This window comes from Sporobolomyces koalae (genome assembly GCF_050403365.1).
Source record: "Sporobolomyces koalae JCM15063 DNA, S_koalae_JCM15063T_v1_ctg48, whole genome shotgun sequence".
NCBI classification, from domain to species: domain Eukaryota; kingdom Fungi; phylum Basidiomycota; class Microbotryomycetes; order Sporidiobolales; family Sporidiobolaceae; genus Sporobolomyces; species Sporobolomyces koalae.
Window position 1 is genome coordinate 73102 of NW_027481723.1, and position 12522 is coordinate 85623.

Below are 12522 nucleotides of genomic sequence, written 5' to 3' on the forward strand. Positions count from 1 at the left end.
CCGAGAACTTGATGTCCCTAGCTGCTAGGCGCCAAGTAGGTCAAAAAGATCAAGTTGGAGCTGTTGGATGGCTTGATTTAGTTTGTTGCGAGAAGCTGAATATTGATTCAGCAGCTCATCGTGAGCCCTGACGGTGCGCAGCTGCGGCGTAGAGATAGACACTGTCTGTGATGAGCCAGCCGTGTTGACGCGACTCTCGACAGACCTGTTGACCTTCCTTCAGCGCAGCTAGACAATAACGTCGGCTTGCCTCGCGCGCGCGCAAAGTCACGGAATTACTACAATTCATTCCCCTTTTACAGACCTAACAAATGGTAGAACACTGGTCTGTTCAGAACCGCTCAAGCCAGCAATCCAACAGGGCGCATCTCTTCTCTTGCGTCACCACTCGCACAGCTTCCCGCATGGCCTCCTCGACCTGCTCCACTCCACGCACTTTCCTGCTCCACGCTCCACCCGCCGCAGTCGCAATTCCTCCATAGTCAGGGTTGAGCCCGTCCTCCGGCCCGAAACTGACATTGAGGTCCTGCGGAGGGGCGCGCGAGCCGACTCCATTAGGGTGAACGCCGAGCATGGAGAGCTTGGGAGATTTCCATCCTCCGTTGTTGAGCACGATAGTGAGATACGGCTACAAAGACGAACGTTCGACGGTCGTCAACTTCCCGAGAGACCCAGGTTGAGCGCGACTTTTGGAAAGAGCAAGGTGCTTACGGTGTTGTATCGGCGAGCCATCCAGTAGGCCGCACTGGGCACACCAAACACAAACGATCCATCACCAACAACGACGGCAATGAGGTCCTTGGCGTGCTCGGGGAAGACGTCACCGGCGAGCTTGGCTCCGATTGCGGCGCCCAAAGCCCAGCCGAGAGAGGAGGCTACAGCAGTGCACCCAAAAAAGTCAGTATGCGCCCCAGAGCAGTCACAGATCAGATCAAAACACTTACCTCCAGATGACAGACATGTTCCGGGCTGAGTAGGCTTAAAGTGGTTCCAGACATGAGGGTAGTTCGAGATTGCCTCGTTGCAGACGAGCGTTCGCATTCCCTCGCTCGCCTTGCGCAACGCTCCAACAATGACTGGCGCCGTCAATTCGCCCTTGGCCGATTCGAGCTCGACCAATCCTCTATCGAGGTCCGCGCGTTTGGCGACGAGAGCCTCGCGGCGAGCGTTGACGGCATCGGTCGAGAGAATGGACGAGTTTGCTGTGAGATAGTCTGTGATCTGCTCGAGGGCGATGGCAGCGTCGGCTTTGGCGCGGAGTTGGGCGGGGAAAGCGTGGAACGCCATCCTGTCCTTGAGCGGGTCGCAGTCGATGTGGAAGATCTGCGCCGCTGGGTTGGGCTTGGTGTGCATCGGGACCCTGCAAAAGACAATGTCAACTCCACGTGAACACGGCGAGGGTGCAAGTCTGATCGAGGCTGCTTACCAGGGTACGTCACTGTCGAGGATGAGGATGAAATCTGCCTCCTCTACGAGGGGGTTGTGCTGGCCGAAAGAGACTCCGGCGTGGGCGTAGTGGTTGAACGGGATGTTGACGGTAGAAACGCACGAAGAGAACACTGGTGTGGCTGTGAGTTCGACAAGTCGAGTAAGTGCTTCGACGGCGGCGTGGTTGCGGCCGGCGTAAGTGGTGACAATCAGCGGCTTGGTGGCTTTGGCAAGGGCGGTGGCGATACGGGCCACAGCTGTAGAGCGAGGACGTTCAGTCTCGAAAGCAGGGAGAATTTGACCAATGATTGACCAAGCGCTTACAGGTCTTGTTGAGCGGTGACAGCTCGATCGGTGACCACAGCTCGGTCGTCCGCACGTCGGGCACCTCCTCCTCGATCAAGTGCTCTTCTGTAATCTCGCGCATGGCCCACAAGTAGACCGGTCCCTTTGGCTCGCTGTTCGCGTATTGAAGTGCACGCAACGCGACCTGCTGCAGGTTTTTGCCCGTTCGAATTTCAGCGACATGGCGCATGTATTGACGGACGATCTGAGGTTGGTCGACGGCGTTTTGAAGGTAGTGAATGAATTCGTTACGACTGCCGGCGAGCTCGTTGTCTTGGGTGAAAGGTGAGGCCTACAATCGAACGGGGGTCAACTAGGTTGCGAGTTTGCGCGAAGGGGAGTATGTGCTCACGCCTGCGTAGATCAGGACTGGAGTGCGGCAGGTGCTGACGTTGTGAACTGCGCCAGCGAGAGCTTGGGTTCCGCAATCCTGCCAGCCGGGACAAAGCGGTTAATAACGCTCAGGATACGTTGCTCACGAATTACTTACAACGTGCACGATCACTGCGGCGGGCTTTCCCGTCACCTGGGCGTATCCTTGCGCGCACGAGAGAGCAACCATCTGCAGCGCTTGGAGAATCAGCACGCCAATTCCAAACTCGACATTTCACCAACTCTTACCTCGTTTGGGCTGGTGATGATCTCGGGCGATTTCTTGCCATCTTTCTGCCTCTGCACGAACGCCTCGAGCAAGGAGGGGTGGTCCGACCCGAGGTTGACGAACGCGTGAGTGATCCCCGCGTCGACCAAAGTCTGGAGCAGGATGTTTGAGGCTGTGAAGAGGCGCGGCGCGAGTTCGTTCTTGTCGTTCGCCATGATTGAGGTGCGATTGGTAGGTCACAAGAAGGGGGCCGCTGTTGTGGAGTTGAACAGAACGCGCAAGTACTGCGGTTGGAACGCGTGGCACGAGCTGTCCTTGGGGTGCTGTAGGTCCTCCTGGCCATCCGGTACGCTTCAACGAAACACCGGCGGAACTGACCCCCGCTTGTCGGCACAAAGTCGGCACAAAGCAGCCCGTACGGTGGGGGCCAAAATGTGAATCACCTTTCATCAAAAAAATCCGGCCGCGACTGCCGGCCGGCGGCACAACCGAACAAACACTTTCCCCGGTGTGATCGCTGCGGTTCCTCGGTTCTCTTGACTCTCGCTCAATACGGTGAAAGCACGGTAAAGCTCGACTCGATGATGGGCAGCCAGGAAACAAGCATACAAGATGCAGTAGAAATGATAAGATTGGCAAATTACAACGATACGATGGACCGCCTTGAGGTGCGGCAGCTGCTTCGATGTATAATTAGGCAACAATCAGTCACGGGTGGTCTGGGCGCAGCGGTCGCTTGTTCTGCCGACGTTCAGCCCCCACCGGACGAGCTGCAAGGGCTCCCAGCCTTGACTTCATGCGGGGGCCAGTGCAGCCGGTCTTTCGATGAAGCGATCTGGGTTCCCAGGAGCCAATCACATTGCCCAGAAGCTCAAAGGGGCCTTCCCACTTGTGCATTGAGGGAAGAAGCGGGACCTGAGACAATAAGAAGTGCAGTGTCCCCGGACTCGAGACTCTTCTCCAGGCTAATCGTCCGCTTTCCTTCCTTGTTCCATACCCCGCACTCCACATACTCCGCAGAGTCTGCAAGCTCCGCCGTGTTCTATCGCCATAGTCTACCCCGAGACATCCGAAAAAACTTCTCCACTGTCCAGCATGCCACCCAACGCTGTTCTCGAAAAGGCAGAGGCTTATCAGTTCGAGCACCTCGAGGACAAGGGAGAAGCTCACTCACTCGAGGCTAACCCGGTTGTCGATCTGAACGCGGCCGCTACCAAAGCCCTCGTTCGCAAGATTGACTGGGTAATCCAGCCACTGTTCTTCCTGATCTACCTCATTGTCCGTTGTTTCGACCTGCTTCTCCTGAAGGGAGTCTGGCTGATCTCGTCGCACTTTGCAGACTTTCATCGACCGGGCGAATGTCGGCAATGCTAGGGTGAGTTGGTGGCTATTGCATCGTACCCTTCCAGGTTCTGACCCATGATCACCTATTGCCCAGGTCGCCGGACTCACCAACGACCTCAAGCTAGTCGGGTACCAGTACAATATCTCGCTCACAGTCTTCTACAGTAAGCGGAACGATTCGGTTGTCCCCATCCTATCTCCATAGTCGGTTGTCCCCATCCTATCTCCATAGCTGATCACCACCGCTCTGCATTCAGTCTTTTACGCGTTGTGGGAGATCCCGTCCAACATTGTCTGTCGTGCGCTTGGAGCCAAGCGATGGGTCGCCCTGCAGATTGTCCTCTTTGGGGCTGTCTGCCTTGCAACAGGTTTCATTCACAACTTCGGACAGTTCGTGGTAAGTGTTTGCGAGGCCTATAAGCCTATTCCATCCAATCGCTAACTCCTACATCCTGTGCAGGCTGTCCGGATCTTGTTGGGCTTGGCCGAGGGGGGAGTTCTACCTGCATTGTCGCTCGTCCTGTCCCGCTTCTACACTCGTGCCGAGTAGGTCATCTTGACTTGCACTTTGCCACCGCCGCCATCGCTGACACATCTTTTCACACTACTTAGACTCGTGTTCCGAATCGGTATTCTCGTCTCGGCCGCTTCCCTTGCCGGTGGATTCGGCGGACTGCTTGCCTCGGGCTTCATCTCGATTGGGCCTATCCGTGGTGTCGGCCTCGCGTGGAGGAACATCTTCCTGTTCGAGGGTGAGTGACAACAATCGGAACCTAGTCAGCCGAGATATGCTCAACCTTCAATCGCAACCTTTTAGGTTTGATCACCATCGTGATCGGGATTGCGTCCTACTTTCTCGTTCCGTCTGACCCGCAAACCGCTTGGTTCCTCACCCCCGAAGAGCGCACCCTCGCTGTCGAACGCCTCGTCGCTCGGACCGGTCCCGCCCCCGCCCCGATCAGCAAGGAGACGCAGAGGAGGCTCACATTTTCCGCTTTCACGGCACTCCCCACGTGGCTTTGTGCGTTTGGGTACCTTGCCACCAACGTCTCGGTCCAAGGTGTCAGCCTCTTCCTCCCGACCATCATCAGGGCTCTTTACCCGGGCCTGCCGACAGTGCAGGTTCAGCTCCGCACGGTCCCGCCTTACGTCGTCGCCTTCTTCTGGTCACTCGGCCTCGCCTACCTTTCCAACCGGATCGACCGTCGCGGATTCGTCATGCTCTGCTCGTCCCCCTTTGCCCTCGCGGGATATGTCACTTTCGTCGCCACGAACCTACCCGACATCCACGCTCGCTACGCTGGCGCGTTCCTGTGCATCCTCGGTGCTTTCCCTCTTGGCCCCTTCTTCCTCGCTTGGGCCGCCAACAATGCCGCCACCGACACTGAACGCGGAATCGCTTCGGGCATTGTGCCGGGTTTCGGACAGTTTGGCGCCATCATCGCCACGTGGTCCTACCTCCCTCACGACGGGCCGAACTACTACACGGGCAACAGCATCAACATTGGATTCTCGATCCTGTGTTGGAGTATCACTGCGACGACCCTCACGTACTTGATCTGGGAGAACCGTGCGCGACGTGCGGGAAAGCGAGACCACCGCCTCGCCGAGGTGAGGGATGACGAAGACGCACCCGCCGTTCTCGGTTCGCGCCACCCTGCCTTCATCTACTCGATCTAGATGGGTTCTGTCGAGTGAGGTGATTCGTCCCGATTTATCGGTTACTCCGTCACGCAGCGCTTGTATTCGGGATTCTTACTTTTGTTGCTTTTGCTATCTTTGAAGGCTCGGTCTGTAGTTTTCCGTTTTCTCTTTACTGTCAAACATGTTTCATCTGTGCAAGGAGATCGCTGATTGGATTTTCTCGTGAGAAACGTGTCCTCGATGCGCTCACTGGCATCTTGAATTCGCGCGTATCAAGTCGAGAATAAGCAATTTGCTGACATTGACAATCACTGCAGAGTCGTCGATAGCCAACTCAATGAACAGTTGTCGTGCGGTTCCTTTGAAGCCGCGCTGATCGAGCAAGAGGGGAAGAGTCATGTTTCGAAATGGTAGCGAAACACTATCTGAACTTGCGCTATTCAGAACCTTGTGGTTCTTGTTAGGTAAAGGTTTTCCGCCATCTCGGTGTGAATTCGAAGGCTGGGCGGTCATTGCAGTTTCTGATGAGAAACGAGGGCCAAGAGCTTGAGGAGCGGTATCTTTCCGCAAGCATGCTGATGCAGACGAGATTTATCCGCACAAGACGGTCTTTTTTTCACTTTGATTGATCCAGTTGCGTCAGGCAAGAGTATCCCGAATATGCATAATGCAGTGCTTCGCAGCTGCAGGGGCCGGATCGGCTGAAAGAAGTAGAAGACATACGCGTGTCTCATCGCCTACTCCGTGGTGGACCGCTTCCTCTCATTCGCGAGCCTACCGACATTGACCACTGTGCATAGCCAAGTCAGTCTGTGATTCGCCCGTGTCGCCGTTCAGCAAGTAGACGCGGCGTCTGGTTCCGCCAAGTGGGCCTGCCAATCTCTCGATGGAGGCTCTCCAAGCCGTGCAGCCAACGAGACGTTCCCCGTCGTCTCAGGTGGGTGACACCAAACCGGCCAGGCAGCGAGCTTGCACCGCCTGCCGAGCGATCAAGGTAGGCAACACTCCCCGCATTTGATCCGATCCTGCTGTCAACACCCGTCAAGAGTGGTGCTTACTCTCGAGCGGACGATCTATAGGTCAGATGCAAGCGTTCAGATGAGTCCTCCGATGGGAGCCGCTGCACTCGGTGCACCCGACTCAGTCAGCCACGATGATCTTTCGCGTCGAAGTTGGCAACGAATGCTGATCATCTCTGCCTTACCCTCTCAAGACCTGGCTTGTCAATTTGTCAAGTCGCGCCCGCCCGGACGCAAGGCTACATCGTGAGCGCTTCATCCGATCAAAGTGTCAAATCGAACGATTCGCTCACGTTGGATTATGACATTGACAGGACCATCCCATTCCAGCTGCCGAACCCGGTTGATCCGAGTTTGTCCCCGCTGATCCCAAGTACGAGCAATCTCTCGGGCCCACCGTCAGGTCCCCTGGCCGTCCCTGCCGCAGCCACAGTTTCAAAGTCAGTCGATCACCTTGCCAAACAACTAAATCGCTTGATCCTGCGAGACTGACACTCATGTTTTTCAAGCTTGAGGCAAGTCGGTACCCCTTCTGATGCTTCCCCCGCGTCCGAGAGTGCTGTCGTGCACTCGATCGAAGATGTCGTCAATGCGGCCGAGTGCAGGGCGAGCCAGCTGGTCCAGTCTCAAAGCGGCACTGCGACCCTCAGCCCCGATCCGATAGACCTGAGCAAGTGCTACATTGTGTCATCTCGAGAGTTGTCGAGCCGGTGGCGCTGACGCTCGTGTCCGTTCTCGCAGTGATTCTGAGCGCGGTAGAGGCTCAACGCCTGTTCGACGTGCAAGTTGTGACATTGTCCACTAGTCACCGCTCGTACAAGCCCTGATTGCGATCGGTTCTCTGCTCACAGATTCTACTCCGACCTCAACCCGTGCATCAAACTTCTCGACATTCGTCTCCACACGGTTTCTTCACTCCGGCGGACGACCCTTCACAACGCCGTACTCGCCGTCTCATCAAAATACTGTCGCCCCGACCTGTACCCTCTCCTGCTCGCAGAGGCAGAGCGCCAGGTGGGCCGGGGTATGGCCGAATGCAAAGGCGGGATAGAGCTCATACAGTCGATTTGTATCCTCGTCTTTTGGAAGGTGAGAGCGGTATTGGCGCAGTTCGTCCGTCCGAACGGTAAAGCTGAGCTGCTTCTAATTGAGTACAGGCTCCGAGCGACGGGACTGGGTGGCTCAAGATTGGGTTCGCCATCCGGCTCGCTTTCAGCCTCAAGCTGCACGAGAGGCGAACAACTCCGTTGCCGAATGATCCGCATGAAGCGTGGACCGTGCTCGACCGGGAACGCACCTGGTTCAATCTGACATGTAGGACTTTCACGCTGGACTTCGCGTGGGGCGAAAGAGCTGAGCTGAGCTGATATTATGCGGTCGATCGTTGCAGGCTTTGAACGAACCTGTCGCAACTAGTACGTGCCGTCGGCCTAAATTCGCGTCAGAATCGCTCAGACCTGACACTTTCTCGTTCTCAAGTCTCGAGAATGATGCCGAAGGGGTGCACGTTCCCAACATGTGCGGCGATCTGGTCGGGTTCAATCTCGACCAGTGGCTGCTTGACACCACCCTCTACGGCTGTCCGGAAGACCGCCTTTTGCTGCTATCGGTCGAGTACATTTCAGTCTTATCCCCTCCAATGCGGCACAGGGCTCATTGTTGTGATCTGACTCTGCAGGATGGGCAACGTCAAAATCGTTTGCGACGCTCTGCGCGCGTCCCGATCCCCGCAAGCCGCCAGAAGCCTTGTCAGTCACGCAAATCGAATGCTCGCTGAAGCCCGCACAAAGTTCTTGCCACCACGTGAGCCCCTCGAATCACCTCGAGAATCCGAGTCCATTCGAGCGTCTAATTCCTTTTTCGCGTGTATGCAGTTGCGCCCACGGGTGATGGCGCGTATCGTGCGTACCTGCAGCAGACAATGTCGTGGTTGTGGATGAATCAACGCGTGCAGGGCGGCTACCTCGATTGCGCTGGGGCGAAGGACCCGATCGCGCTGAGTGCCTGGATCGCGGCGACGGCCGAGATTGTCGAGTGCAGCTGCCAAGTCGTTGGGAGCGACCTCATGGCCAAGATGCAGGACGCACCGGCCGTATTGCTGTTCAGGCTAGCCGAATCGTTCGTCAAGGTAAAGTGACCAGACTCACTCCCCATGAGTCAAGGAAGGGGCTGACTGTCCAACCGTTGGAGTGACTACAGTGGTTTCCTTTGTTTGATCACCAGACACAGGTGACAGTGATGGGATGGTTGATCACCGTGTACGACGCATGTAGCGGTGCGAAAAAAGGTGACGAGACGTGCGTAACGGCTTACATCGAGCGATTCTACCGCGTCGTTATACGCTCGCTGTCGGTCAGCACCTCTGTTCCCCCAACGCGCGCGCCTTCGCCCGGCTTTCCGCCAGCGACCGACGAGCACCAGCAGGATCAGCGACAGGATCAAGCAGAGAGGAACGTCGAACAAGTGCCGGTCTACAACAATCCGTTCGAGAGCGTCTTGGGAGCGACGGTAAGCCAACGCCCCTCGCTGTCGATTCGTGCCGCAGTCACTGACCCAAGCGTCACCATGGATGACGATGTGCGTCATGTAGGGATTGGAGATCGTGCCCGAATTACAGCAAGCTGGTTTCGACCCCCTGACGTTTGATCCGTTAGCGGGCATGCCTGCGATGGACGAAGGCTATTGGGCGACGCTACTGCCGGGGTTGGACAACAACGGATGGGCGTGGTTGCACGACGGCTAGCTCGCGATAGGATGCAACGAGCCGGGACAGTTTGGCCATTGACGAAGCCAGCAATCTGCCCGTAAGCGCCAGTAATAAAACTCGAGCTCTGAGAGGTTCCACACCTATGCGTGGGCGCAAGAGCCTCTAGGTGAGTCGACCAAAGTCAACTCTGGCGATTCCTGGGCTCGCGGGCCGTCTCCCGAGATGATATACATTTGACAGTAGATGCGATTCGAGTAACAAACTCTGTCTATTCATGACACAACGAACGAAGCAATACTACAAATGTGCTATACAACCCTTTACAACCCTTTCCACCTGAACGAGCTTTTCAGCTCGATCGTCGCATCGTCAACCTGCGCCTTGTCCGCCGAGCTGGTCGCAACCGCCACTCGGAATTCGCCTTTCTCGGCCAGCCAGGTAGACTCGGTGTCGTCCCACATGGAGAAAGCATACTTGTCCAATGCTAGCGTGACGACCTGAGACTGACCCGGTTGCAAGAGCTTGGTCTTGGCAAACGCTTTGAGCTCGCGAATGGGGCGGCGGAACGAGCTGACCAGGTCTGAAACGAACACTTGGACGACGTCACGACCAGCGAGGGAGCCGGTGTTGGTCACCTTGACCGAAACCTTGACCGCGAGATCGTCGGCGGACGCGGCGGACGTAAAACCGGAAATCGAGAAGTCTGACCAGTCGAACGAGGTGTAACTGAGCCCGTGGCCGAACTCGAACGTGGGCGTCCGCTGGGTCTCGAGTACGCCACGATAACCAACAAAGACTCCCTCGCCATAGAGGGTGCGACCCGACTCGGAACCCCAGTTGAGGTGCGCAGTGCATTGATTGATGGTCTTGTAGAAGGTGAGCGGCAGTTTGGCTGAGGGGTTGACCTTGCCGAACAAGACATCAAAGATACCGTTGCCGGTCTCGTCGCCACCAAACCAACTCTGCAGCAGGGTGTTGGCCTTGTCGACCCACGGGAACGTGACGACCGATCCGCTCTGATTCACGATGATCGTGTTCGGGTTGGCGTCAAGTACGCGGCTGACCAATTCGTTCGTCCGTCCTGGCAAGTCGAGTGATTCCCGGTCACTCGCCTCGGCCTCCCAATCCATCGAAGTTCCAATCACGCACACGACTGGGCCATCGTTGGTTCTCGCGAGCTCGACCGCCTCGGCGATAGAGTCGTCTTCGTTGATGTAAGGGGCACCACCGAGACGGAAGGCGGCCATCATGAGTGCCGGCTGTTTCTTGTTGACGCTCGAGCCTTTCGTCACAGGGCGAGGCACGTTCGTGTACTCGACCCGAACCTTGTAGGTGTTCCCGGCCTTGACGTTGATCTTGACCGTTTCTTCGATAGTGCCGAGTCCGTAAAACGACGATCCGGGGGTTTGTTCGGTCTCCATTCCGTTGTCGAGGACGAGCTTGTCATTGATGTAGAGATACGCGCGCCCGACGAGCGACACGCCAAACTCGAATGGTCCCGTCTGATCGGGAGTGAACCGTCCCTCGGCAGAGACGTAGAAGAGGTCACCGAGGCCTGCAGGTTTCTCGTCGTTGATCCGGAGTCGGGTGCCTTTCATGACGTGTACCGCAACGGGCTCCTTGCCAGCTTCAGGAGGGTCGTTGTAGAAGGAAAAGGTCCAGCCGGGCTTGCCGTCGGCGGTGAACAGGGAACCGTCCATCATGGGCAGGAATTTGTGAGCTGTGAAAGAGGGCAAGTGTCAGTATCTCGGAAAGTTCGGAAGCAAGTCCAACTGCAACGCTCACCATAACAACCCGGGGCATACTTGACCTGCGCTGCTGTTCCTTCGAGCCCGGTCTGGATTCCCTCGAGTGGCGTGACGACGTAGTTTGAAGTCAAATATGCACTCCCTCCACCCGAAACCGTCCTAACTTTTGCATTCGGACCGATGACTAACACGGACTTGACCTCGTCTCTTGACAGGGGCAACACTCCCGACGAGTTCTTGAGCAACACGATCGCCTCTGCCGCGACTCTCCGGTTGAGTGCGCGATCGTCCGGGTTGTTGGTCGGCTGCTCAGGGTCCGAATTGTGGCGGACGAGCTCGATATCGGCTTGCACTGAGCGCTGGACGAGCTGGAGGATCGCGAAGGCGCGTGCGTCGATTGCTCGTTCGGTGATTTTGTTGGTCTGGAGCTGTTTGATGGCGAGCTGTCCTCGGAATAGCGCAGGGCCAGGCCTATGAATGATCATTTGGCTTAGTTTGCGGTTCGGACCAAGAGCATGGACCGGGAGTAGACGACTTACATTTCGAGATCGAGGCCAGCTTCGATTGCGAGATCGGTCGAGTAGGTCCCCGTCCAATCCGACATGACCATTCCGTCAAACTTCCACTCGTCCCTGAGGATGCCTTGCAGAAGGCTCTTGTCCTCGGAGCAAAAGACTCCGTTGAGCCGGTTGTACCCAGTCATGATCGACCATGGTCGCGAGAGGCGTTGAGCGATCTGGAACGGTTTGAGGTAGATCTCGCGGAGGGCGCGGGCGCCAACCTCTGAGCTACAGCTCATGCGCTCGTGCTCGGAATCGTTGCAGACAAAGTGTTTTGGACATGCTCCGATCCCGTTGTCCTGCAGACCGTTGATGTAAGCCGCGGTGATGTGACCCGACAGGTGGGGGTCTTCGGAGAACGATTCGAAAGCCTGTGAACAACAGAATCTGCGTCAAGCTCGGGCAACTTGGACAATCTTATTCGGAACAGCTCACCCTTCCATTGAGCGGATTTCTTTGAATGTTGCACGTCGGCGCCAGGAGCAAGGAGGATCCTTTGGCTACACACTCCCTCGCGAGGAGACCACCGACTTGATTGATCAAATCGGTGTCAAAGGTCGCGCCAAGAGCGGTCGCAGCGGGAATGCATGTCGCTGGAGTTGGATTGAAGTGGGATGACCCGCGCACACCATTCGGTCCATCGGAGCACTTGATCTTGGGCACGCCCACGCGCGGTATCGGGACAGTATTCCACCAGTCGGCGCCGGCGAGAAGGGAAACTTTTTCGGCGACCGTGAGTGAGTCGAGGACCGCGTGCAGGTCGGCGGAGGCGTACTGCTCGAGGCTGAGTGGAGCAGCCATGTTGATGCCGTGTGGGGAGCGTTGTTAGGAGAGCGGTGAAGCGTGAGGTAAATTAGGCGGCATCATGATCAGCAGCCAGATCCGCTTGGCCCCACGGCCGGCCTATTGGGCGGGGGAGGGGATCGGCACGATTTCGGCGTCGCGCGCGTTCGGGCTTCAATTTTGCTCTCGCCGACAACCCGCCGACAACCCACCGCCCACTGCTGCTGCGGTCACGCGCCGGATTGGGTCTCAGCTGTACAGTACAGTGCGGTACTGTACTGTACGCCCGAACGGGAGAGCGCCCCGACCGCCGACAGGCTCTGTAATGTTTTATGCTCGATCG

The 12522-nt window shown here is 56.9% G+C and overlaps 4 protein-coding genes across 4 annotated transcripts; 2 read left to right on the plus strand and 2 right to left on the minus strand.

Moving 5' to 3' along the window:
- Positions 1-331: 331 nt before the first annotated feature.
- Positions 332-2589, minus strand: JCM15063_000037 (uncharacterized protein; the record flags this gene model as incomplete). Its single annotated transcript, XM_076680902.1, has 8 exons — positions 332-628; positions 712-875; positions 945-1360; positions 1427-1685; positions 1753-2065; positions 2126-2203; positions 2264-2335; positions 2395-2589. 8 exons carry the CDS (start codon positions 2587-2589, stop codon positions 332-334), a joined length of 1794 nt encoding a protein of 597 aa, XP_076531980.1.
- Positions 2590-3469: 880 nt separating this feature from the next.
- JCM15063_000038 (uncharacterized protein) lies at positions 3470-5398 on the plus strand (the record flags this gene model as incomplete). Its single annotated transcript, XM_076680903.1, has 7 exons — positions 3470-3652; positions 3714-3749; positions 3813-3882; positions 3976-4115; positions 4179-4264; positions 4331-4470; positions 4536-5398. The coding sequence occupies 7 exons, from the start codon at positions 3470-3472 to the stop codon at positions 5396-5398; spliced, it is 1518 nt and encodes a 505-aa protein (XP_076531981.1).
- A 1062-nt stretch (positions 5399-6460) lies between these two features.
- JCM15063_000039 (fungal specific transcription factor domain-containing protein) lies at positions 6461-9124 on the plus strand (the record flags this gene model as incomplete). The annotated part of the gene is made up of 11 exons (XM_076680904.1): positions 6461-6627; positions 6696-6821; positions 6891-7067; positions 7233-7470; positions 7539-7695; positions 7772-7796; positions 7861-7995; positions 8060-8184; positions 8256-8509; positions 8581-8889; positions 8972-9124. 11 exons carry the CDS (start codon positions 6461-6463, stop codon positions 9122-9124), a joined length of 1866 nt encoding a protein of 621 aa, XP_076531982.1.
- A 284-nt stretch (positions 9125-9408) lies between these two features.
- JCM15063_000040 (beta-glucosidase H) lies at positions 9409-12197 on the minus strand (the record flags this gene model as incomplete). Its single annotated transcript, XM_076680905.1, has 4 exons — positions 9409-10808; positions 10874-11307; positions 11376-11767; positions 11832-12197. The coding sequence occupies 4 exons, from the start codon at positions 12195-12197 to the stop codon at positions 9409-9411; spliced, it is 2592 nt and encodes an 863-aa protein (XP_076531983.1).
- Positions 12198-12522: the final 325 nt, after the last annotated feature.